We start from the raw sequence: 26,678 nt of genomic DNA on the forward strand, positions 1-26,678 counted from the left end.
CCATAGATGCACAAACAGGAGACAACTGTAGTTTTGACCGAATACAACAAAATAATTAAAGGCAAAATAACAAAGAACTGCATATCAAGGAATCTTTATCAGGGCTTTATTGCACTTCCAAAAATGTAATTTCAATACAAAAATACCCAGCTTACATCAAAATGCACACAAACAAAAGAATAATGAATTTTAAAAAAAGAAATAAATAAATCAGGTTTAAGGAATGACCTTTACATCTGAATGTTGAAAGTAGAGCTGATAAATATGCACAAAGACAGTGACCAAAGTACCATATTATGCCTAATACCAAACACCATTACTATGTACTGACCTAAGATGTCTTCTCATCAACCTATCTATGTTAAGTACCCTATCGGAGATGCCAAATGTGTTTTTGTATTCTGCTAAATAAAAAAATGTAGTATTGATTATTATAAGAGATTTTAAAGCTTTACATGGCACTTTTCCTTTGGAAAATGGATTTTGTTTGTAGCAGTTTAGAATTGCAAACATTGCATTTATTGTATACATTATCTTTATATAAGAAAGCAGCAATCTTGTCACGTGGTTCAGACACGGGAGCCATTTCTAAAGATATCTATAGTAGATCACAGATAAAGAATATAAGAGATTCATAAATGGAAGATATGTCTGTGTGTAAGGTAAATTGCAGGGAAAAAAAGGCTGTTTGACACAAACCAGAGGCATTCAAGGTATAACATTAGCAGAGAAAGGCGTAACATTTGTATGTGCTTAAATAGTTATTAACAAATTATTTTTTGTGCATATGGAAAGTTATGTGTATGAATGAGTTTAAATAAAAGGCAATATAGTCTGTAACAACAACTACTTCAGAGGCAAGACAAGGTGCATTCTAATACAGGGAATACGCACAGGAAGGAACAGATCTAGGAACAGCTCTTCCTCAACCCCACTGGGCCAATGTGATTACAGGGTGGAGCCTGCTTTTCACACAGGCTCCATTAGGAGCTCTTCAAAGTCGGATCCCTCCAACTCACGAAACGCAGCATGAGAGCCAATCACAAACAGCGTTGCTCCTGAGAACAGACGTGGCAAATGGAGAAGGGGAATGGAATGGGAAAAACAATAAGTGAGAAGGTTTTTCTTAGACAAAGAGGGTATATATACATTTAGGTATACATTAAAGGAATGCAGCTGACACTCCCACACAGACACTTTCATTGAATGTAACAATATGATTTAATATGGAAATAATATCACAAAAAACACATACGAGTTACAGTTTGCAAGAACTTTCCCTGCATGCCTAAAAATACAAGAATAATGTGGTTTGGCTTACCCAGAACCCAAAATACTGCAGCTCCAGCTCCAGCTAACCAGAACACAGGTAGAGAAACAGCTCCGGCCAGACTCATCTGGTGAGGGACAGTCAGCTCCTTGCCTGGTGGACAAGAAAATGAGGAGAAAAAAAAAAAGATGCCACTGATTAAAAATATTTAGTGCTACATCTTGCAGGCCTGAGGGGTAATAAATATGAAAAGCTCTAAGATATTTGATTTTCTTATACCAGCTGCAGACATGCATTTATTCCATTCTTAAAGAAGTTTTTTCTTCACCTGTCTAAATCACAGAGAAATATGATGCAACCATTTCATTTTCATTGAAACAAAAAAAGGTTTCTAAATAAAAACTTAATGAAGCACATATTTTCTGAAAAAAATCAATAAAACATATTGCACTTTATCTGGGGAGGCTTGACTTATCTTAGCAGACACGTACAAACACAATTGTTCATATTGAAATATGGTTCAAGTGTGCATGGTGATTTCAAGAATTTGCTAGATTTTGCAGGTACACCATTAATTGATTGCAACTCAAAGCATGCCTGACAGCTTTACTCACCGAGGACAACCAATTTGGACTCCAAGGACTTGAGGTGAATTATGTAGAAGGCACCAACGAACACAGCCAAGGCAATCAGTAGCATGGGAGAGCTGATACTGAGGAGAAGAAACATTAACAGTCCAATCAAGTTGGCGTTACTTATAGCAGCATTTGTAGATTTAGTTTAGTTTAAAGCTTAAAATTTTTTATTTTACTTTTCAATCAAATGTCACGCAAATAGTTCCATTTTTCTTTTCTAATATACCCAGTGGCCAAAACCCTCTAAGAAAGTCCATATGTGTATTGGGTACAGGCTAAGTAAAAACATGCCCACTGACAAAACAACACAAATGATTTCCTCTTTATTTGCCTTACATGCAGTAGAGGATTAGACCCAGGAAGATGAAGGTATAGTTGCTGTTAAAAGTGTCCACGTTTTTCACCACCCTCTGACACAACTCTCCAAAGTTGCGGGGTTTTGAAAACTTGCGTTGGTCCACGAAGCTGGCCCATGGTCGAATGGACACCCGACGCCTGTCGATCCACTCTTTAGCCATACCGACTGAGAGGCCTTTGGGGAACCAGAGCCTACGAAGTAAGACAAAGACAATGAGAAGTGAATACAAAGAGAAGTATTACGAAATTCCAAAACGAGTCTACAGAGACTAGTTGTTGACTGTAAGTACCCATAAAGTCCCTTAAATATCAATAAGGAGAGACAATTTCACATAAGTTGTTTGCATTGTAGACTAATAACCAATAGTTGCAAGTACTTCAGTATATTTACACAGGGTTAAGGACATTTAAGCAATTTAGAATCACTAATAGCATTATTTATTACAACTATGTGATTAGTTAAGCAGACATCAGACAATAAATAGAAATCTTTTTCCTTTACTTTGCCAAGAATCCAGCTCCACCTGTGCCAGTTGGATGAGCATCCTCAGCGCTGAACAGGTCTCCAGCTTTGCTCTCCATGTCTACGAGACAGTTCTCCCCCGTTGGAGCTCCAGATGGCATCTATAAACTGTCTTCTGTAGGGCAATAGTAAAACAAATCATTTATACATCAGTTTTGTTCCTAACTAATTCATTTATTTCTGTCTACAGTTAAGTTGACATTTATTTTTTACAGCCAGATATAGTAGTGCTGGGTATTTTTTGTCGAAAACTTGTTTTACACTTTGAAAAAAATAATAATTTTGAAGCATCATTTAGTGAACCACTGGTATAAAAAAATGTTTATCGCTACTGCTGACACACTTTCTGGATTAATCACTTCACTCTTACTCAGATAATTAACCAAGTCCAATTCAGATAAATAACTAATCAATTACTGTAAGGTATTTATGAAACACAAACCACCAAACATTAGCTGGTTACAGCTTTACAAAGCTGAAGCGTTGATTACTTTATGAATTTCAATTAGTTGAGATCTGTTTTATAGAGTAATCAGATTGGTTATTAGGTGGAACTGTCATTTGTGTCAAACGTGTCATGAAAAAAGAGTGGCCCAATATTTCACAAGAAAAAACTAAACTAAAATAATAAGCAAGTGTAATAAATTAGTAACTGCTACTACTGCTACTACTGCCAGGGCTACTAACTACTAAGGAGACTAGCCTAGCCACAGTGGAGTATTTGGGTAGTGGAATTCTTTAGTTGCCAAAGGGCTTGGTCACTGCCACATCACTAGGATACTAGATAGGACACTGAAGAAAACTATTGCCAGCATACAACCCTAAAGTATTCATTTGTAAAGTTACTTAAATAGCGTTACTAAATTCAGTATATATGTATAGTTAAACAAAAACAATGTGTAGCGAAGATAACTTTGCTGGTTCAAACGATTTTAACAGCTAGCTTCTACGCCAACGTTCATGTCCACATCAGGTCCAGGCAGATACATATTTATAAACGTTACATCGCGCCGGTGGGTGGATATTTCAGACGATTAAAAAAAAGACCAGACCTGTTTAAAGAGGCAACTTTATAATCGTATAACGAAGTATACTTACAGCAGAACCTTGATGGGACTGGCTCAGACCTTTTTGTTGCTGTTTTGGTTCACGGATGTGATGTGGATGTTATTTAACTTCCTGCTGTCTAGACGCAAAACACCGCCACCTAGTGACCGCAACGGAGACTGCTCATCTTCTGTATGGTATTTTATTATTTATTAAAAATATTATACTTTTTAGTTATCACGTGCTTATTTTATTGACATTACTATCAGATTTAGTCTGTGTCCAGCTTTATATAACAATACTTCCTAATATTATTGATATCAATAACGAATACAAGGGAATAAAATTGAAGACTTTTATAAAGCTTTCTTGAAACTGAAATTAATTTTTTATATGTGCAGACTAATTTAGATGATTTCAACTTTGGTTGGAGGTAAATTCTGAGAAGAATGTCAGACTTTTTGTGTTAAAATTAGATTGATGACAAAAACTGAACTGTGAAGATCACATAATTTTCTATCAATTTTGTATTTATATATATATATATGCATATATATATGCATATATATATATATTATATAAATATATATATTTATTTATTTTTTATTTTTTTGTCACTGGTTGTTTGAGTGTTAAATGTTTTAGGTTGTGTTTGTAGGCGTTTATGTGTGGAGGCGACACAGCTATGAAAATAGAATTAAATCAGCCGACTTGGGATCGGCTGTCTGTTTTAACTTGTGCTGATTCAACAAGACAGCTCGCACAGAACACCTGACTTCAGATCAGTGAGATAAAAACGTGCCCGTCCGTCATTTAACAGGCGGAGGCGTAGGCGGAAGGCTGTAATTGGTCGGTTTTTAGTGTTTTTGTGCTACTGCCCGTACGGAACTGCACGGGAGTTACCCAGACCATCCAACGCTAATGACTAGGAACCTCTATGCTAGGAACGTTAGTTTTCAGGTATATTAAATATCGCTTTCAAAATACATTGAATGCTTTTCTCCCCGTTTGTATTTACGTTATCACGGATATATCACCCAGGGCCCGTATTCATGAAGGCCTGTGTGTAGCTAGCTACAGTTAGCTAACGTTCTTAGCCAGGAAGTCAAATCCGTTATCGCAAATGCACGATACATTTATTTAGCAATATTTCTAGCTAGTAAACGGGACATCTGTTATATATGTCGTAGTACACCAGATTTAGATGTAGGTTTTCATTTGACTTTGGTAATTTAGCTAAACAGCTGTTTAAAGTGCCTTTTGTAAATGCTGTTGTTTTTTTTCCTCAGACATAATTACGTAACGTGCCAAGGGGGTAATTTGCCGACGTTTGCTGCTCCGTGTTTGAGGAACGCCTTGTCTCTTTGGCTTCAAGCTGCTTCGAAACGAAGACAACGAAGCACAGTCATAGCTGACAAAAGTTTGCGTTGCATGTTTCAAGACAGCGTCTAAGCTAAACCAAAGACAGGTAAAAATGCTGAGCTTGATAAAACGGGCTTTAAAACATGACTAGAGAACGTGCGCGGCGCTGACAGGTTACTTTAACATTAGCTAGCTATATTGTAAACCGCAGAGGGCTTGCTGTTGGTTTTTGTTAATTGCTAGTTTACGAGGAATGTGTCTTACTGGTCTTGGCTGTCATTTGTTGTAGAAGTTGTATGTTCAATCTTTCCCGGGCACATATCTCTTTAACAACTGACTATACGGAATATGATTTAGGATTACACACAATAGCATGAAATAGAGGTCAAACATCTTAAATAAGGATGTAGTTTCTACAGGAAAAAACACGTACAATTTAATGTACTTGCATTACAGTAGAGCACAGCATTACTTTGTTTATGTTGGTGGTTGGAACAAATCATGTTTATTTCTTAACTTCACTATTGGAGAGTTAGAATTGTACATGTCTAATGCATGGTCAAATGTAATGGTTGTATGTTTGTCTTCTTTATCCTGAACAGTTTAACGCAGGTGGTAAGGTGAAGAGGGGCTATAGGCAGACCCATGGCCGCCGTGCATTACCCAGAGTGCCCACTCAGGGACTCACTTTACTGGGATGAAACAGAGTGCCTAAACTACTATGGGATGTTGTCTCTCCATGAGGTCTTTGACGTAGTTGGTTGTCAGCTGACAGAGACTGACATTGACGTGTTGTCATTCCTTCTGGATGAAACCTGTCCCGCACCACACCCTCTTGACCCAACAGGTTGGACAGTTGAGCCCTGTGGCAGCGATCCAGATGACTTGGGCGTGTCCCCAAGTCCTGAGCTGCTAAAAGCTTGGATGCGGTTGAAGCCTCAGGGTTCCCAGTGTCACTTAGTGGCCTCGTATAAGCCCAAGAGTGGCCTTGAGCTGTTGTTGGAGTTGGAGAGGCGAGGATACCTTAGTGATGGCAACCTGGAGCCACTGCTGCAACTACTGAGAGTTCTCACTCGCCATGACCTGCTGCCTTTAGTGTCCCACAAAAGAAGGACAACAGGTGAGGATGAATCTCAGCGGTACTCACTATCACCTAGTGCCAGGTGCTGTTTGAGGTTTTGTCTAAAGGAAGTTTTATCTTTGCCGCCGCCACTCTAAGTGCTTGCTCATGGGGAAATGTTGAGTCTTTGGAAATTAAAGAGTGGTCTAGACCTGCTCTATATGAAAAGTGTCCTAAGATAACTTCGGTTATGGTTTCACACTAACCAAGAATACTTCTCATTGTTTTTGTTTTTCAGTATCTCCAGAGCGAGTTGGACAGAGTTATGGAATAGAGAACAGAGAATTGGTGTGCGCCTCTGGAATGCAACATAGCTGCAGACAGACAGAAATACCTCTTCCATATTTCACACAGCAATCAAGAATTGGTAAGTTAACTTTAGTATAGGGCTGGGCAATATATACATTTTATATCTATCTTTATTGGATATTGTTATATCATAAGATAACACAAGTGTATTTTCCTGGTTTTACGCAATGCATTACAGTAAAGTGATGTCATTTTCTGAACCTACCAGACTGTTCCAGCTGTTCTGTTATTTGCCTTTCCTTGCTTAATCATTATCTCCACATTACTGATGATTATTTATCACAAAACTCATTCTGTAAATACTTTGGGCAAGCAATAATTGTCAACCCTACAATATCTTTGCAATATTGAGACCAAAGTATTTGGTCAAAATATCGTGATATTTGAATTTCTCCATATCGCCCAGCCCTACTGTAGTAGAATATTTAGCTCACTGGAAGTATACACTACAGTGTTTCTACATTTTAATCTGTCAAAATCAATCAGTTTTGGTGATAAAGTGCTAGCATCCTTTTTTGCCATGGAAATTTAGTTTGTTTCGTCCTGCTGTTGTGCTAGGAAGGTACATGTACACCATTTAAGTTGAAATTGATTTTTCCAGGAAGATCAATTTCATGCATTGCGTTCTGGAATGAGAAAAAAATCGTACTTTGAGCAGGAGTCTGAGCATTGCTGCTAGGCGTGCTATAGCATGAAACAGCAAGATTAAGCTGACCCCTTCTGTTTGGGTTCACTTCTGCTCAAAATAATTCCAGCTGTAGCTTAACATGTCCGTATGCTTTGGCATATTAATGACTCTTCGTCACGTCTTCATTCAGACACACATCCCACTGTCTGTTTTCTGTTTTTCGTCCTTCTGTTCAGAAAGCACGGCAGTACACATTCCTCCACAGACGGGTTTGTTTACTGTGGTCATGGAAACGCTCTGATTATCTCTATATTGTCCCCATTAAGGAGTGCCGTTTGTTTCCTACACTGTAGGAGCACGCTTAGTAGTTCAGTATGTTCACCAGGGTTGGATGCGCATTTGTGCCAGCTGGGCCTGACGTTATCATTTGTACGTACTTGCATGGACAATGTTTCAGCCACAGGTCTATTTTTGATGCCTCTTTACATACCATTTGCTTTGCATTTGAACTTTACATGGGGGAAAGAGAGGATGTCTTTTTATCATTTATCAGCACAACTAATAAACATGGAGCAATTAACAGAAATAGGGCAGACATGTAAATAAATAAAACAGGACAACAGCAAATCCCACAACAAAATGCTCATGTATTATTATCCGAATTCCACAAACTGATTCCATGCTTGTTCTGTCAGGTATTTACCCTCCTATGCCTGGGCCATCTGCAAGGAGGAGGAAGAAGAGGGGAAATGGCTGGAGCCGCAAGCCCAAGAAAACTAGCAGACAGGGCCCGCCACTGCCTCCTCTATTACCACCACATAAAGCGTCCTGCAGTAAGTGCAGCCCCAGCATTCTTAACCTGTCTCTCTTTTATCTTTTCATCTCTCCACTCCTATCTTCATCCCGCCATTTTCTTTTACAGATAATTCTCCGTTCCATTCTTTTCATTAACAGCATAAGCTCTAATTTTATTTGGAATCTGTTAACACCACCTATCCTGTTTTGTCACCCTAATTCTAATGTTTGTCCTATGCTAAACCTCAGCTTGAGTTAAGGAGTTTGTATACCAAGTCTGAATGTTTATTTGTTTTTAGTTTTTTTTCAAACTGTCTATAGTGGCTACTACTCCGTTCCAAAATTATAGCCACTGCCTCAGCAATAGAAGTTTTAAATGTACGTTTGTTCCTTTGTTGTAGATCCAAGCACCATGCGGTTGTTGCCTATTCAAACTAGTATTACTTGGGGACCTCTGGTAGTTTGTAATAGGTGCAGAGGTTGTCTGTTATCTTAGACTTGTGCAAATCTGCAGTGTCCATAATTTGTCTAGTAAAACTTCCACCGCAAATTACCTACCATATTTTGCCAAACACAGAGGTTACGTGTTAATTAGGTTACGCCCCAAAAAAATAGTCTGTGTTTGGCCTCAACTAAAGCTAGGACTCCCAAGCATTCTATCCGGTTTCCAACTTCCCTTTAATTAAATTACCATGGTGTCATTGTGACTGAATCCAAATGAAGGACACATTTGTCAGGTGTACCAATGTTATATATATTTTTTGTGTTAATCCCAGTGTCCCATTTGCCGCAACTCTTCCTGACAGCAAAATAACAAAAAGTTAAATATTGCAAAACAGTTTTTTTGTGTACCACACTTACTATTATGTTTTGGTCTGACGACTTAGTTTCATGACACCAGAAACTCAACATCTTATTCACTGTCTGAGCAGCGGATGCTGACTTTAAATCTCTGATTCACAACAATTAATTTGGTTTGAAACTAGAAAGAAACTAGCTTGCACTTTGCTTTCAGTTGACTGACGTCTCCTTTTTATACTCAAGCGGGTCACATGATGTTTTCATTCTCATGCTCTATGTATATACTTAACGTATCTCCTTAACTTACTTAAACATGCAACATCATGGGGATTTTGTCGCCCTATCCATTTCTCCATCTTGACATTCTTTCCACTCATTTCACCTTGTCTCTAACCCATTGGTCTATGTTCATCTGCAGCTATTGATAAGAGTGCAGACTGGTAGGTTGTCTCCTGTCCTTTTGTCTACTCTATACTGAAAGAAGCTGTCCAGTCACAACTAGATTCAACCCTTGTTCTGCTTTATTGTCAAGCTTGATACAAAGTTGTCACAAGTGTTGACTGTCAAACCTCACATATTCCTGAAAAATTCTCTTGAGCAGTTGTTTGAAACAATCTAACTCCACTGGAAAGCAGCACTATGTAATCCATTAGCAATGTCCTGTTCCACGTTTCAACTATTGCCTGTCTTTTAATCAGTCAATGCTAGTTTCTCTCAGCACAATAAGATTGACATAACACTTACATCAATTGCCTTTTTGTGTGAAGTTTGCTTAGTCATTCATGCAGACCTTCTTAAACATTTCTTTTGAACGTCCATCATTGCCTATTGGCCAGAAATACTTATTACAACAAAAGACTGATGATTCATACTCAATGAGGACAACCCTCTTAGCCATTCAGGATGCGTGATGTGCCTGTGACTATAAACCTGTCGCTGTCTTGACTCCACATTTGATTCCACCAGGTTGACTCAGGATTGTGACTCAGATCGAATAACCTAAGACACAATGGATCATGGAGACAGAAGGGAGACTGAGGAACAAAACAAAAAAGTCTGTCACTCCACTCAGTCCATACATACTGCAGTGTGCGTGATCAACTCAGTCATGTGCTCTCTCACAAGTCTGGGCCGATGCCTAAGGTAAAAGAGGCTCTCCGCCTTGTTACAACAGGGGTTGGTGCTGCCAGTTTGCTCTGTATTCGATGCTTGTGTACATAATGTAGCTGCCCCTACCCTATCCCCCTCAGAAAACGTAATTTGCTCCTCAAAAAATCATCCTGTAATGTTCTTTAGTGTTGTGCTCTGTGGATGATTCCTTATCTATTTCTGACAAGGGTTGTTGGTGTCAGTGTTTCACAGAACTGAGTCCTCAGCAGTAAGCCTTAAATACTTCCAAAACGTTTTCAGCTGATTTCTCAACTTGATTTTTCAACAAAGATCTCTGGACAACTCATTTGATCTCAATAAAACCACAATAATGGAGATAAACTGTGTGTAGAGAAAGTATTTTTAAATTCTCTGCGGTTAATATCCAAGCTTTCACAAACATGTCCAACTGACCGATTCTATGTCTTGGTAGGGCTGTCTGTTTTCACTATAAATGTACATGTGTTGACATATCCATTTTGTTACTACATGACTACAAAGTAAGTTGAAGAAATCCCAGCAATAAGTGAGTCTTTGTTTCCTAGATAGCATTTAAGACCCTGAGATCAAAACACTTTTATAGTATAGAAACACAGATTATGATATCTAATATTTGTATTGTGTCGTATACTATATTGAAAATAAGTTATCTTGAGTTTGGCTGCGAAACATTGCAAATAATAAAGAGAACCAATCCTTACCAGCCAAGTTAATTGCTTTTAACATTACCAAACGCATGGCTGCTGCCTCGCATATCTCATCGTTTGATCCGTTGGCTGTGGAGGTACTCAGATATTACGCTACGACATTGTCTCTGCGAACGTATGGTTAAAAAGCAAGTGTATCTTTGGCTTTAAGGAACTCACAAGACTTTAACTGAGCAGCTAAGCCCTAATTGTTCCAGTGTACTAATTTCCAATTTGAATCTGGTATATTCTTAAATGCGATAAAATAAAATACTTGGCTGAGTGCAAATAGCAGTAGCAGCACTGTGACCTGAGGTCTTCCAATGTTGGAGGGGGGAGTTTGCAAGTTGTTAGAGATCTCAGGCGATACAATCAAGGTGGTGAAATTTTGGAGAAAGTCAACACATGAAATATTAATACATAAGTAGGGACATTATATATACCTTTTTTATGGTATTTTTTTTCAATAATCCAAACAGATAACAGTCAATTGGTTTTGGTAAGTTTATCTTTTAGGTTCTGTGGTCAATGTTTGAGTGGTTCGGGTCTTGGTAAACGCCTAATCAATAATTTAATTTAATTTTAAAAATTAATAATAAAAAAATAATTTTAATAATTTAAAATTTAATTTTAAATAATAATTTTAAAAACATAATAATATGTTGGACAGGTTTGTGAATGTGCCAGTTTTTGCCGCTTGTGGGAAACGGTTTGGGGCCATCCTTTACTCTCACACTATCTTCATTACGAGTGGTTTTAAGCATCTCCTTTATAATTCAATCAACTCAATTCATACTGGCTAACTGAAACTTCACTTAAGCCAGTTCTGGAGTCTCAAGTTAAAAGGAAAAAATGCTTTTTCTGCACAGATACTCGTCCTTGGATAAGGACTGATTCTGTATTCCGTTTCAGAGAATCTAAAATGGCTGCCAACAGACATCCGTTTCAAAAAATGCCTGTGTAACCTTTTACTCAAGCAGTTCTGAGGAAAATAACCCAACAGTGCTCTGCTGAAGGAAGCTCCTGCTGTATCTTATCTCTGTGCCCCGTGTGAGCCCTGGATGTGCGTTTTTCAAGAGGGAGCAGAGATAGATAGGGCGGTTCAGTCCAATGCTGGCCCCTAGCTTTTAAACAGACCTCAAATACTCTTTCTTGTCATGATTCATCTATCAGATCATTTTCAGCGAAGTGTCTAAATTACATTCTGACAATGACAACTGCGGTTACAAATGCCCATAATGTGTCTGTACCCTCAGCTCAGTAGTGGGTTTGTGCTATCTAAATGGGGTGCTTGTGAAGGCACTTACTTGGTCTAATGGACAAATCTGATTAATGTTATGGTTGAAGCTTAAACAATGGGTTGGTGAAGGTGAGGGTAAGGGGATTGGTCAAGGTAAGAGTAGTCTCAAGCATCCCACTTAGACACTACCCTGTTATATTATAGAGCTACAGTAAAGCTGAGCTGATTAACTTGTCAGTACCAACTATTGGCCTGACTCAGACCTCATTATAACTAAGAGAAGTGAGTGCTGTGCCATGCCTGCTTGATGTTGAAAAAAACGACCCAGTCGACAGATGTCCAACCCACTTGTGCTTGTCTCTTTCTCTCCTTTCTCTCCTTTCTCTGTGTTCGCAGTTCTAAACAGACCAACCTGTGTGTCAGGAAAACAGTATCCTCCTTACACACAGTCAGAGGGAGAGAACGAACTCTAAATGCTCAAACTACGCAAAATTGTACAGAGTGATTTTTGTCTATGGGGAAAAGAGAGAGTTCTGTCTGCCCGTCTCTCAATACTCCCTTAACTCTCCACACTCTTGGTCAGTCATTCAGCAGAAAAGCGGATCGATAAAGAGTTGAAGCTCTCCGTGCCAAGTGACTCCTCGTAAATGGGTACTTAAAACTTTTTTTGGAAGGGGTGGGGGTTGAGATGGAGGAAGCCAAACGGGCTTGGTGTTTAAAGTGAGAAAATGAAAGCTGTGCCTCCTAATGTCCTGTCTAAGTGGATGTCTCTATGTCTGATGAAGCGTGAAGTGCTCTGTAACCCTAACAAAATGACTATCATTGTGTTCCTGTGGTTTTAAATGGCCTTCTCTTCAGTGCCACTATCTCTACCTCCATCCTGCTCAGTATGAAATGGGAAACCAGAAATGGAGGCCATCCATAAATACAGTAATTGCATGAAGGGCGGTTGTTTATCATAGCCACAGCCCTCACACAGTGAAATGAGCCAAAAGGTCGAACTGTTAACAGCGCTTTTACTTAATGTTTCACTGAGTCCATACTGAATATTGTTTAAGAGTGCAAAAAGTTAGGTGACGTACAAATAGATAGATGACCTATTTGACATTTTGTGATAAATTAGCATACCGAACTGCTTAAATACATCCTGTCACTGCTCATTTGTCAACATGCTTACAAGGATATTGTACCAACAAAATGTTTTCAAACCCCCACCTTCTTTTGCAACATTGAATCACAGTGCATGTTTTTCTGATTAACAGATTAAGACTTTGTCAGAATATAAACAAATCTGCACAAATTCATAGGTTATTGCGCTGTCATAGTATTCTTGCAGACAACAGCAGGTTTTTCATCCATCTTATTTTGCTGCATTCAATTTACTTTACTTTTTTATATATATATATATATATATAACATAAATAGTATAGGGCCTGCTGCAAAGAAGCATCCCCACAGCCTGATTCTGCTACCACCACACTTAATAGCGGGGATAGTGTCATTTTGTTAGTGAGCGGTGATTGGCTTATGCCAAACATGGGTGACTTTGTCAGAATATAAAAACACCCACCTTTGACTTTTTATGTCTTGTAATTGTGTTTTTTAGTACTGACTTCCTCTGCACCTGGTTGTTTGCACAGTGTCTCCCATCTCAGGTCTTTCAGACTTTCCATTGTCCACACTTGTTGCAGCAACATTCTAATTACAGCATGCTCTATGCAGATTATCTTTTTTATGATTGATTGTTGCTTTGGACATCTTTTTGTACGGTTGCCATTTTTTTGGAATGTTTAGTCTTCATGATGCTGTTTTTGCCATGAAGTAGTCCACTGTTAATCAATGTTGCAAAACATGAAAAAAGGGGGATGAATTTACGTTCTCTGAGGACAGTCATGATCTGTAACAAAATAATGTATCAAATTGTATCTGTATGTATTCTTAATGGATTGACCTGAAGAAAGGTAATAACCTCCGTATTTAAGACATTGTTATAGAGACAGGGTTTAATTTGTCAAATCACAAATGTCTTATTCCTGTAAAATGTCAGTGTTTCATATTCTTGTACCATAATGCCTCTATGAAGAAACATTTTTGCCTTCTTTGTACGAGCAAACTAAATTGTAAATTGAATGATCTTCATCTGCAAGTCTTATTCCCAACCCTGCATATTTTAAACATTTCCTAAACCTTATTGATTAAGCGTCCCCTTTAATCCAGTCCTTTGTTTTTGTAGTTCTCTAATTACAGCCTTATGAAGCATGAATGCAAATGCCAGTGCTCTCCTACAAATGTTAAGACATGCAAAATCAATGCCTTAATTCAACATTTGCATTTCTAATGTTGACATTTTCCAAACTTTATCCCTCTGGAGTCTTGTGCCATACCCCGTAGCCCCAAACTAAATATGAATGAAGAAGGGGTAAACGTGACTCTTGAATTAAAACATTTTTGGTGGAGTCATAGCTACCGCATAGTTAACAGGTACAGACCTTAACAAGTGTTCAAGTCGGGTCCTTAGTGCTCTCTTGTAATGATTCTGTACCATAACTGAGACTCCCGTCATTGTCTTCCCATCAGTCATAAGTATGAGCTTCAAACACCATTCTATAGACCTATTCTGTTATATGCCAATATGCTTCTCACTCCTCTAAAAAGTCTGTCCGTTTACTCTAACATTGAAAGGCACTTTTTGACACATTTTGACAAGCTATTTATTTTGAGTGCAGTCATTTTGTTTCCTCTTTAAAGGTGGAGTCTGCGATTCTAATCCAATAGACTTTTTGTCAAATTCAGATCTGATCCGTTTGTGCCCGTGCACAGGACGGGAAAGGCCATAGATGTATAAAGAGAAGGCAGTGTGAGCAAGATGGACATGCACATGCGAATGTTCTGAAGTAACACTGAAGGGAGAGATGTATTTATTTGGGTGTTGAGTTCAAATACCAACAATCATTTTCCAGAATCGCAGACTTCACCTTAAGATTTCACCTTAAAAGTCTCTGTTGTTTTAAACGTTTGATGGAGAGCAAAAAAAGAGGTTTGCTTAGGCTGGGTTTTGTATATCTAGAGATGCAATTATGGCTGCTTGGAAAAATGTTTCTACGCAACTTTGCAATGAGACATTGATGAGAATGTTTCTGGTGAAATGGATGTTATTGGTAGTAGATGCTGTTTACCTCTACTGAAGGGGTTTGAGTGGAAGGGGTGGATTTTTGTTGCAGCAAAAGTCGTCAGCAGCTGGTTTCCACTCGAAGCTCTGGAATAATGACATGGGGGACGATCTCAGCGGTGCTCTTACTCAGTACAGTATGTATCCTCTGATCTTTCTCGCTGCGCTGTTGCATGACCACCAATCCTGTTACTGCGGAACTCCAGCAGCTATCTGTTCTCGGTATTAAACATGTTCATCAGAATGAATCTGCTGTTTTTAAACACTGGGCTGGAACAGAAAGCCACTCCATGGCTTAACACTGCTAAGTTGCTGTCATTACTGCCACCACGATATTTGCTCAGGGTGTCAATTTAATTTCAATTTATTCATTACATGAACTCTATCTATAGCCATAATTTTTGTAGACCATGCAGGATGTCGCTCTGAAAAATTCCCATGCATTAGTTGTTGTTTTTTTATCACTGCAGTCATCTAGCTAAACGCTGACTTTAATACTTAAACTGATGGAATTGCCTGCGAAGAAAAGGGACTCGACTACTGGTTCAGTTGCAGAGTATTTCTCTCAATGCTCCAAAATGTCATTTTCACCAAAACAAGCTAAACGGGTAACAGCAGTATTTAGCAAAAGAAAATGCACACAGTTGGGATGGTCTAGCTCCTGTGCCTCACATAATTAGCAGTCGCCTTTGCTGATGCACCATTATCTTTGCCCTGTTGACAAAAGAAATATCCGGAAGCATTTCAGTGTACAATTTCCAGTCCCTTTAGTATTGAGTTTATTGGGTCACAATCTTCCTTTGGTGCTCTTGACCCCGCCTATATTTTTTCATTCCTGCTTAATGTAATGCACCAATTTAGCAGTTTTTTTAACGATTTTGTCTTGTCCTTGTTTTTCTTCTGTTTTGATTTCATGACCCCTCCCTTTCTGTCCGTTACTGAACATGGGCTACTCCAATTTGACTTTTCACTTCTTTTCACTTTTTCCATCTTTCCTCATCCTCCACTACTGTCTTCTTTTTCTCTCTTTCCTCCCCCCTTACCTTGCTATGTCTTTGCCTTCCCTTCTGTTTTTCCATTTACTTTTCCCATCATTATTTCACCCCTTAACTATCCCCTACCACACTGTCACCCCTATTTTCTACCACTGCTTCCTCCTACCTCTTCCATTATCAGATATCCGCCTGCGTGTCCGGGCCGAATACCTGGAGCATGACTCGGCACTCCGTGAGGGTGTCTCATCGGACAAACGGCAGCCCCTGGAGCGACAGTTTGAGTTGTTCGGCCAGGCCAACTCCCTGCTTCGTTCCAGAGACCTGGGTTCCATCGTTTGCGACATCAAGTTCACAGAGCTGGACAACCTGGAGGCCTTCTGGAGTGACTACCTGAGCGGAGCTCTGCTGGAGGCCCTGAAGGGAGTCTTCATCACTGACTCCCTGAGGATGGCAGCAGGCACGGAGGGCGTCCGTCTGCTGATCAGTGTGGACCAGGATGACTACGAGGAGGGCAGAGTGCTGCTGAGAGCTAGGAGAATGTTTTCATCTAGTAATGGTGGGCGCACAGAGACTCGCCGGGCTGTATAGGCTGATGAGACTCTTTGGGGTGCATTATATTACCTTTTGATAAATTGAATAGTAGGGAATGCTGCAAGCATTTGCAAGGCCTCCTGCAAGTTGCAATCCATGTATTAACCACTAGATGGCAGCTCTTACCATTTGTTTGTGTTCATAACTGGCCTTACATTTTCAGAATTATCAGTTTTTCTTTGAAACATTACCATTTTTTGTGAAAGAACATAGAATAATAATGAATCAATGTGCTTTCCCTTGGGATTCAGTCTCAGGTGCTACTTTGTAGGACACCAGGATGAAACAGGATGTATCAAGATTGTTCTTCTTAGTCTCAGTAAGAACAGGAGTGAGCAAGCAAGCCTGTGCCAAAAGATCAAGTGGTAAGCCCCTCATTACATTATTAATCTTAAATAAATAAGGCTAAGACAACTGATGTGCCACAAATAAAAAAATAAAATAAAATCTACAAATAACTACATACTGTTGACATACTCACTGTCAAGGTTGAGACTATGCACGGACATGCACGTACACATTAAATGGGCCACAATGATACCAAACTAAGTGTTGCCCATTTTTTCCACATTTATGCATAGACCGTGGGCATTCAGTTTCCAAGATGGCTTTAAATTCTCTTGGTTTTGGACTTGAAGAATAATGATAATGTTAACTGGCACTTTTTGTTAATTAAACTAATTTCAAGGACAAAGAAACATGCCAAGAAAAGTTTCTGATCTTTAAAAATGTGTGAGAACTGAGCACAGATGGAAAGGCGGGCTGCTTTCAGTACAGATTGAGTTTGTGTTCAACAGAGCCCACGCATATACACCTAGATAACAAACACTGGGATCCTCAGCCCGTGTGTGCTACGATAGCTCGACTTGTGATTGCCGTGGTCAGTGGATACGGCAGTTGCCAGTAGATGACAGCAGTGATTAGGGCTAGGCCTCAGCGGACCATGGAAGATTCATCATCCCAAGCTTGTCAACAGCGACTCGGATAATGCAATGGTGGCTTGTGTCCGGGCTTCAAACTAGGCCTCAGCAAGTGCTTCTCTCAGCAAGTAAAGCACAGGACAGTGCGTCGGTCAATAGAAGTGATGTTGGGGAGATCAAAATCAAAAGTGCACATCCCAGCTCCACTCAGCCCTGCTATGTAGGCCTAGAAGAGTGGCTCACGGACAGCTGTCTACTCACCCTGCTGGAACTAATGCCTGGACTTCACTCATAGAAGACGATCAATAAGGCCCCTCCTCCAAGTCCCTTCATACAGGCACGACTTAAGCAGGCAGACTTGGTACTGTCTGAGTGCAGGGCAAGGCAGAGGACAATGGACATATTTCCATGTTTACTTTTGTGTGTTTTTGATCTTGTATTTGTGGTATGTTATTGTATTAGTCATAGAAGATAAAAAAAATAATACTTAAAAAATAATTGTTCAGGGGAACATTTTTGTTAAAGAAAAACATTTGTTTGTTATGACAATTCTTTTTGTTGAAATCTTTATATATGATATATTTGGTGAATAATAAAGGTTTGATGGCCTGAAGCTGTTTTTGCACGTTGACCTTCATTGAACCAATAACTACAATTTCTGAAATATAAATCTTTCCTGACAATTTTGTACAGAGAAGAACATTCTAAAAACGCTCATCTTAACAATTGCAGTACTCAAATTTCCAAAAAAACGTTAATCCAGCACCAAAGTTGTTCCTGTCAACTAAGAAACCTTGTAGACATAAAGTACCTGTCAAAACACTCATAACCAGACAGCTGTTACAGCTTTAAAAATATATATCTATATTGCAAGAAAAATATATATCAAGTGCAACACAATGTGCATGTAAGTGTTTTCCAGCTGTTTTGCCTGTAGGAAGTTTTGAAATTAAGCCTTCTACAAATACACATAGAACCCCTTACACCTAGCACAAGTTGTCATCTTCTGAAGTCCCTCTGTCTCTTGTGTCTCTTTGTCTGACATTTTTTATAGTGCTTGTTTTTGATATTTTTCCCCTCAGTTTTCTGAATTGCCATTTCTCCCAGTCCTTTGCCCGTACCTGTATTAGTGAGAGTGTGCCCTCCTCCTGCCCTCAAATGGTCTGAAGAGGTCCATCGAAGCCAGGTCACCGTGGATCAGATCCGTAATTATTTCTCCTTGCTCTAAGCTGTCAGTATGATGAAACCAGAGAATGGTGTATGCTTAGTACATGTTTCTTCCTTGTACTATTCACATGCTTAAAGGCTCAGCAATTAGTGTACATAATTACACAAAACTGATGGTTTGGGTGTTTTTATACTTCTAATTTCTACAAAACAATATGTAAATTATTTCCAGTTAAGACTATCTATGTTTACGAATGTTTATAAAATGTGATTTTCTGTCCGCAAAATATGTTCCTTTACCTAGTACCTACAATTATAGTTTAAAAAAAAACATGAATTACACCTGAACAAACTGAACATTTAACAAACTATAGTGTTAGTTATAGCAGACATTTAGCTGTCTTTTTTAGGCTCAAAGTAACCATGAAACGGCTGATGTTAAGAAGGATTCTTACCAAAACCAAAATGAGTGCCACCTATAATAAAATCTATTTCATGGCTTCCTAAGCTATTAAATGGATATTTAGGTGCTTCTTTATTTCATTGTCAAAAAATCTTCATAGCCTTGCTTCCGATTAAATTGCCAACAACCTTGCAGTTGAAGTCCTGTCCTGTAAATTTAAGACTGTGCACTTTTCTTTCTGCTTTTAAAAGGAAATTGATGTGCTTTCCTGTATGACATACTTAACATTAATATACCGTAGTAGTACAAAGATTATGGCAATTCCTCAAAATCTAGGGCAAAAATAACTAGGGAGAATGTTATGCCTTGTGTCAAGTTGTATATTTTCAGGATCAGAGTTGTGATGATGCTAAATCAATATTTATGTTACCAAGGAATGGCAGAGATGAGTCAATATGTTTGTTTCAATGTAACATAAACAAATGTTGTTTTTATACAATACACATTGCTTGTTTATGATATTGAGTGGGGTCTTTGACTTGCCGGACCTCTTTAGACATAATTAAGTGCTCTGATGTAGACCCACACGGCCCTCAAGCCGTTTATAAATAATGTAAATGTCGGCTAAAGGGCACTTTGAAGAGTCGCCTCATTTCAATCGAAATTTAAGCAAGCACTGTGACGGGTGACTTTTTCTAATTAGCTCATATTGTCAGATTAGACCAGTAAACGAACCTCAAAAAGATTTGATATTAACAGACAGTGGAAAAACTGATTTGTTTTATGATTTAATATTTATTTAGGTAAATAATGTATCTATTATAATACTATTCATATTTAGTGCACCATTTTAGCTGTACTTTCTTGTCACTTGCTGACTAAAATACACTATTAGGTCAGTTAAGAGCACTCTGACACCTCCCACCTCTTTTAAAAATGCGTCAGAGTGTACAATGAAGTTTTATTATTGACTTGCCATCATGGAGAACAATAAGCGGGACCAACCCTCGGGGGGAAAAACCTGATAGGGCCGTTTCTACACTGTTCAGAGTAGGCCTGTTTGATGGCCAGCTAAACTGCCCCAGGCCTGCCTTTGGGGAAAACTGAGATTTTTGAAAGCCCAGTTCTTACCACACCCAGCCTTAAAGCAAGACCAGTGATGAGATGCCCACAGGGAGACCCAGGCACTCTGTCTGAGAAGTCTGCAAAACTACAGAGATCCAACTCAAAGGATGCTGCCATGTTGCTCCTCTGAAAAATGACTCCCACTTGGATGACCCTGTCTCTATGAGAGATTTGTTTATCAAATAAATTGGGGTGCATATCTGGAGCACTCAGGAACATAATGCCCACAAATATCCAAGGACAAGATATTTGCAGAGCATCCTCAACAAGTCCCACCCTATCCAACAGACTTCCCTCTCCCAGAGGAATTAGATCTCTGATGCATCTCCATGAAACTCCTCATACAACTGGACTGCTACCATCTGGACCCAGCTTTACTCCCACTGACATATCTCCAACCCTTTTATTTCATCACGCTTTAAAGCTGAGGAAAATGATGCTGAGGCTACTGTATTACTCAATATGGCTATGACTGAACTTCCAAAAGATCTGCACAGAAAGTTTTTCACAATCTTCCAATCAGTCTGGATGCTTAAGGAATAATTTCAATTTTGTGAACTATGTTTCTTGCAAAGACTTTAGAAGATTGATACAACTGTCATATATATGTATCTGTTATAAGCAGCTTAGCACAAAAATTGGAAAACATGGGAAACGGCTAGCCTGTCCAAAGGTAACAAAATCGTCCTACCAGCACCTGTAATTGTAAGTAATTAACATGCTATCTGTTGCTATATGTTCTTTAAATCCATACAATAAGTGTAAAAACAACAATTTGTCGTTTCACAGCCGATTATGTGGGGTTCTATTACTTGGCCAGATGCCGTAAGTTCTTTAAATAGTAAGCTTTAAGGGTGGTGGTTGGTGGGTTTTATTTTCTTAGGGTAGCTGTTCACCCCTGTCAGCAATCTTTATGCTAAGCTAGCTAGCTGGCTGCTGTCTCTAACTTAATACTTACAGACAGATATGATAGTGGTATCAGATCCGAATGGTAATGGTATGGTAATTTCTTTAGGCTATAAGTAACACCCTCATTGTCCAAAGCTAGTAATCAAGGCACAACAAGCAATAGTTAAAGGGATGTTTTGATTCTGTCAGCCGCAGCGGACCCCAGAATCCTTCCATCTTCTCGGCCTGCTACTGACCCTGAGAGCCCACACCCCATCACCACTGCCACAGTCGTCCCTCCTCTGCGGCTTCGGCACAGCAGCAGCTTTCAGCCAATGGGCTCCCTTGATGTCTCGCTGATATACATCCAGGTCAAGGATTCCACAGACGGGGTCAAAGTTCCCGTTGCTATGGGGACAGAGCTGGGGAAGGACAGTGGCAGCCCTTGTGCTGCAGTAGGCTGGGGACCAAACAACCAGGGGGAGCATGGTAAGAAAGTAACAATGATTGAGCCAAAATTGCAAAAAAATAAAACCGCATTGTTTTTTTAATGAATTTATCAGTTTCAACATGTGTTTTCACTTTCTATTCCCTGCAGCTGGGAATAACTTGGACTCAAATATACTGTATAAAGCAAAGCTTTTTTACTCTTTTTTTTACACCATAGCACACTGAACATTTGACGAGGTCACTTCGGTTTATTCTCTAAAACACTTCATAGAGACATCTGAGGTGATCTTGTGTTCCATGGTGCAAATTGTATTGGGGTGCAAAAGCTAATGTAATGCTGGGTTGTGTTGCAGGACACTGGTCATCATCTTTCTGTAGACTTTATTCCACTGTCCACAGGTGTTCTTCGCACCTCTTTGATTGGATGGAGACTCAAGTCATCTTGTGGTAGCTCGGGCCTAAATCAGTCTCCTATCGAAACGTGTCGTCTAAAGCTGATAGACACTACAGCCTTCTGCCATCCCATTGGGGCTGCCTTTATTATATGTATACCCTGCAGCATATGGTACATCTCTCTGATGGGGGAAATTCTATGGCTTTTATTGAGGAGAGAAAATTAGATTAGGTGATCTTCTCAAACGCCTTCTCCCTTGGTTTACTTCTGCACCGTGTGGTTGTAAAGCTATAGTCAGTTACAACAGATTCCAAAAAAGATTTAAAAAATGACAACATATGGGGCACCTGGGTAGCTTACCTGGTTGACCATGCGCCCCATTAACTGAGGCTCAATCCTTACCACAGTGGCTGTTGGTTAGATTCCGGCCTGCGGCCCTTTGCTGCATGTCATTCCCCCTCTCTCTCTCCCCTTTCATGGCTGTCCTGTCAATTAAAGGCCTAAAATCACCCAAAAAATGGTCTTTAACAAAAAAGAAAAAGACTACATATGATCACATTTTCCCAAATACCTGGATGTGAGATGGAATTTTTCAGGCCACTTGCTTTATTTATAATTATTAAGCCAGAAAAACCGATTTTCTTTATTGGATATATTCCTTATTCAGTTTTGTAAGAATAGATTATTTTCCATTGGACAAAATTTGTTGTAACTGTTTTCATTAAGTTAAGTCTGACCTGTTGCATTGGTAAATCAACTGAAGCATGCAAACCAAATGAATGAAGGTGTCACTGTGTTAGTGTGTGAGCAGAAAGGACCTGCACGTTTCTCGTGCTGAGCAAGGACTGTGTTTTCTATGACCTGCAGGTGGCAGTATATAGATGAATTACCAATTTAAGCAGGCCTCATGTTCAAAGGAGCGGAGCTTCTGCTGAATATTCACTATCAGAAACATCTTTCATGTCATGAAGTTACAGAACTTAGAGTGAAACCTCCCATAACACATTTGTTTTTCAATGTCATTATTTTGCAGGCGACTCAGCAGCTGGGTCACATCTTGCCTCTACAAAGTAAATGGGCACTATCACTCTGACAAACTGGCATCTTTAGAAGAACATAACATGAGGTTTGTGCAGTTATATTTAATCTTTGAAATGCCTCTGATTGCTAATTACCTAAGATGTGTCATGATCCCAACCTTGCAAACGACCGTCTCGCCTTGCTCCCTCATTCCCTGTCTCATGCATGCGCTTCTTTCTCCTCCACAGCACAGCCACCGGATTGCCATGGAAACCGCGGAGAGACAGTCACATTGAGGGTGAGAGATTGAGAGAGAAACGGGGACAACGAGGGACACGGAGAGAGAGCGAGAGAAAAGGGGGACATGAAAGGTTAGGGTGTTGCCATATCCCTCCAAACATCCCCCACCCCACCCCGCCTCACCTCTAACCCCTCCACTCCTCAGTTTAATGCTGAGCCCCCAACCCAGATCAACCGCCCCATGCACTGGCCCCTCTTACACACACCTCTGCCCCCCCTCCCGTACCCTCTCCCCCATCTTTTTGCTCTCCATCCCTCTCTTGTCCAGACAGGCTGCTCGCATGGCGGGGATGGAGACGTTCACCGATGGAAGCACTGGTAAATTTTCACATCCACAAAAAAACAAGGAAATGATTCTAGGGACGCGCGTGAGGGGATGGTTCAGATATGCATCCTGCAGACTTAACTTCTTTTCCTCCATGTGTTTTTTAACCATTCATCTCCTAAGCTGTAATATACACTCCCCCTTTCCCAAATCACAATCTTTCTGTGTCAATTCAAAAGGCGAAAGATGTAAATCCACTTGCCGGGGAGCCCGACAGTCCTAACGGCATCGTCCTGTGGAAAGGCAGTGGAGAGAGGGGCTAGAAAAATATCGGTCCTAATGATTTTTTGTGCTGGGATGGTCTTGTTCTTTTTTATTGATTAGATAGAAATTAATTCACGAGGGCAACCCTCGTGTTCTGACTCTCTCACTCTCTCCCCTCTCTCTCCTGTCCTCCCTTGCTCCTTTGCTCTGTGGACGAATAGCGTTGTCTCTTCTTGCCTGCTCTGCATGTTGTATAGCGGGAATATTTGATTTGGAATATGTTCTGTGTGTTATGCATATACAGAAGTCACGCTGCAGCTCTGCACCTGCAATTCTTTCTTTCATCATCTACGGATGTGATATATGTGATATTATATTACTTGCATCATATGAACGAAGTGAGTGAATGTGTGGTTGTTTCGCTGGATGCAGTTTGTCGTTGTGCGCGTTATGACGCTCACATTTGAATGTGTGCACATGTGGTGGCATGGAGGTTTGGCTTGAGGAGAGCAATTATGTTTAAATAGATAAAAGGATTTACACAATATATACTCCTTTTTCTGCTCTCTTTGTTGTTGACTCCTAAATGTAAAATGCCACTGCTGATTAGAGCGCTCTTTACGCACAGGTGGGTGCGCATGCAGGCCGGTGTGTTACTGGGCAACCTGTGTCTTAATGTGTGCATAATGTAGACTGTAACACCGCAGTTTACAGCCAAATTCACCTGCGCCGTGAGGGGTTTAATCAGTGTGGTCGATATTTGCTCGTCGGGTATCCCGATGGCCGCAGATAGCACAATAACATCTCAGCACGGTGAGGGCTGATACCCCGCCGAAGGGAAATCGATGGACAGACTGAGTTAATTATGAGAAAATCAATTAAAAGGAGGGGATCTGTGGGCTTTATAAGGCCGAGCAGAGAGCTCACACCGGCAGAGAGGAGAAGAGGGGAGCGGAGAGTGGACACCTCCCTGCCGTTGCCTGCCTCGCGCTCTGCCTGCATGGCTGCTGAGCTCCCGCTGTCCGCTGGCTGCCTGCACGGTCCCGATGATCAGTTACCAAACAGCTTTGCAGCGACATCGCTGAAACCGCGTAACAAAGTCATTTTAATCCCGTCATTTCACCACCAGAACATCGCCTGAACATCTTTGTGATAACATGTGGTTGGCACTGATAGACACACACCTCAGAGGGGACAGTGGTCCTCAATGATCACTGCTGCGGTTTGGTTTCCAAACACATTTCTGACCATTTCTGCTTGACCTTTTGCTCTCCATTAAATAATACACACTACAAGGATGTAGCCTTGCTCACTATGCCTCTACAAGCCCTCACATGTTCAAAACAAAACGTGTTGATGGGAATCATTCTGTTTCTACTTATAGCTGACGCCACTGTCACGAGGCCTGAGTGTCCTAGGGTTGCATATTTGATTTTGGGAGGTAAATATGTAATCTAGAGGTAGATTATACTGCCAGTTTCAGAGCAGGGATAATGCACGTCGCCACGCGAGTTTTTCAACTTATGAAAGGTAAATTTGAAACTGTATCACGTGCCATTGTGAGCGCGTATTTCGTCCCGTTTCAGATTAATTTAGTAGTGCGCTTGTATTATGAAAAACACAATCTGTTGGTGCCAACAGTTCAGAGTTACCACATTAAAAATCAGCCAAACATGAGAAGTGTGAGCCACAGTACTCAGACTTTAACCCCCATGAGACCGAGGCACAGCCCGTTGGTCAGCCGGCAGCTCTCGTTGAGGGTGCAGCTCTAAGGCAAGAAAAAGAGATTTTCTCCATTTAAGATATATGTCATGTATTTGGATAATTTATTTACCCCAGTTTGCATATTATGCAACACTCTTAAGAAAAGATTAACATCACTTCTTTGTTGCATATTCATGCATGCTCCATAGAGAAATAAGGTTGGTACTTTATTCATGCGAGAACCCTAAACGTATACCTATACTGCGTCTTAATATCTAATAATAGGCCAAATAATAATGCATTTTTTTGTTCCATGTGTCCTAACGTTTTCTTTAATGTGCGATAATGATAATAAGGCTCGTCAATAGTTGGTGTTTTGAGTGTTTTGAGCCTCTTTACATCATTATATTTCTAACCTTTCCTCCTAATCATTCAGTGTAATTCCAATGTCACTATGCCAACATAAGTGTGATAGTTTGTGTGTTGTAATAGGCTACTCCAAATCCTCTGCGTAATCGAACAGTAAATATACCCTTAACGTAACTTATAACTGGAATATTGCTTGAAATTAAATGAAAACCCAGAATTAAAAGCGAATAGGATTTGAATTCTGTCGCACAAAAGTTTAAATCTCCAAATCGCTCCGCATCCACAGCCGATTTGATCAATAACTCAAAGTTATTGATCAAATAGAACGTTGTTTTTTTTTAAACTTCATTTCACTTTTTAAATCGACAGTCCACAGGTGTTCATGTTTACGTTTTGCCAGAGAATATGTAAATTTCCATGAAGATGTTTTCTGCATATTAATATTTCAAGACCAGTATTCCGAGTTCTGATCCTTTTTCAATATTGCAGCTTATCCTGTGGAACTTGTTACGCCAAAATGTCTATTTATGGATGTTTGCATATTATTTAAATGTAATTACTTATTGTTTCTTTTTTAGTGTTTAAATCGGTTTAGGTAAGCAGCCTTCAAAGTGTTGAAATTTTCGATTTTAATTTTGAGCTTATTTTAAAGAAATTGCAAAATAATTCAGAAATATTTTTGCAACCATAATTATTCAGCAGGCCTTTTTATTTTACTTGCATCTTTGTTTG

General features: G+C 39.7%; 2 protein-coding genes across 3 annotated transcripts; one reads left to right on the forward strand and one right to left on the reverse strand.

The window, feature by feature from the left end:
* Positions 1-335: 335 nt before the first annotated feature.
* Positions 336-4,007, reverse strand: rabac1 (Rab acceptor 1 (prenylated)). The gene is made up of 6 exons (XM_032518843.1): positions 3,884-4,007; positions 2,765-2,900; positions 2,242-2,454; positions 1,885-1,982; positions 1,322-1,423; positions 336-1,058 (listed from the first exon to the last, which is right to left on the reverse strand). Exons 2-6 carry the CDS (start codon positions 2,884-2,886, stop codon positions 970-972), a joined length of 624 nt encoding a protein of 207 aa, XP_032374734.1. The 5' UTR covers positions 2,887-2,900; positions 3,884-4,007; the 3' UTR covers positions 336-969.
* Positions 4,008-4,562: 555 nt separating this feature from the next.
* On the forward strand, positions 4,563-18,212 carry dedd1 (death effector domain-containing 1). Of its 2 annotated transcripts, XM_032518759.1 has the most exons (7): positions 4,563-4,792; positions 5,122-5,300; positions 5,797-6,314; positions 6,553-6,681; positions 7,947-8,084; positions 16,268-16,642; positions 16,935-18,212. In XM_032518759.1, the coding sequence occupies exons 3-7, from the start codon at positions 5,840-5,842 to the stop codon at positions 16,946-16,948; spliced, it is 1,131 nt and encodes a 376-aa protein (XP_032374650.1). In that variant the 5' UTR covers positions 4,563-4,792; positions 5,122-5,300; positions 5,797-5,839; the 3' UTR covers positions 16,949-18,212. The 2 variants fall into 2 exon arrangements, with proteins under 2 accessions (XP_032374650.1, XP_032374649.1); XM_032518758.1 differs by having other exon boundaries at positions 16,268-18,212.
* The last annotated feature ends 8,466 nt before the right edge of the window (positions 18,213-26,678 follow it).

This window comes from Etheostoma spectabile, chromosome 6 (genome assembly GCF_008692095.1).
Source record: "Etheostoma spectabile isolate EspeVRDwgs_2016 chromosome 6, UIUC_Espe_1.0, whole genome shotgun sequence".
Classification (NCBI taxonomy): Eukaryota; Metazoa; Chordata; class Actinopteri; order Perciformes; family Percidae; genus Etheostoma; species Etheostoma spectabile.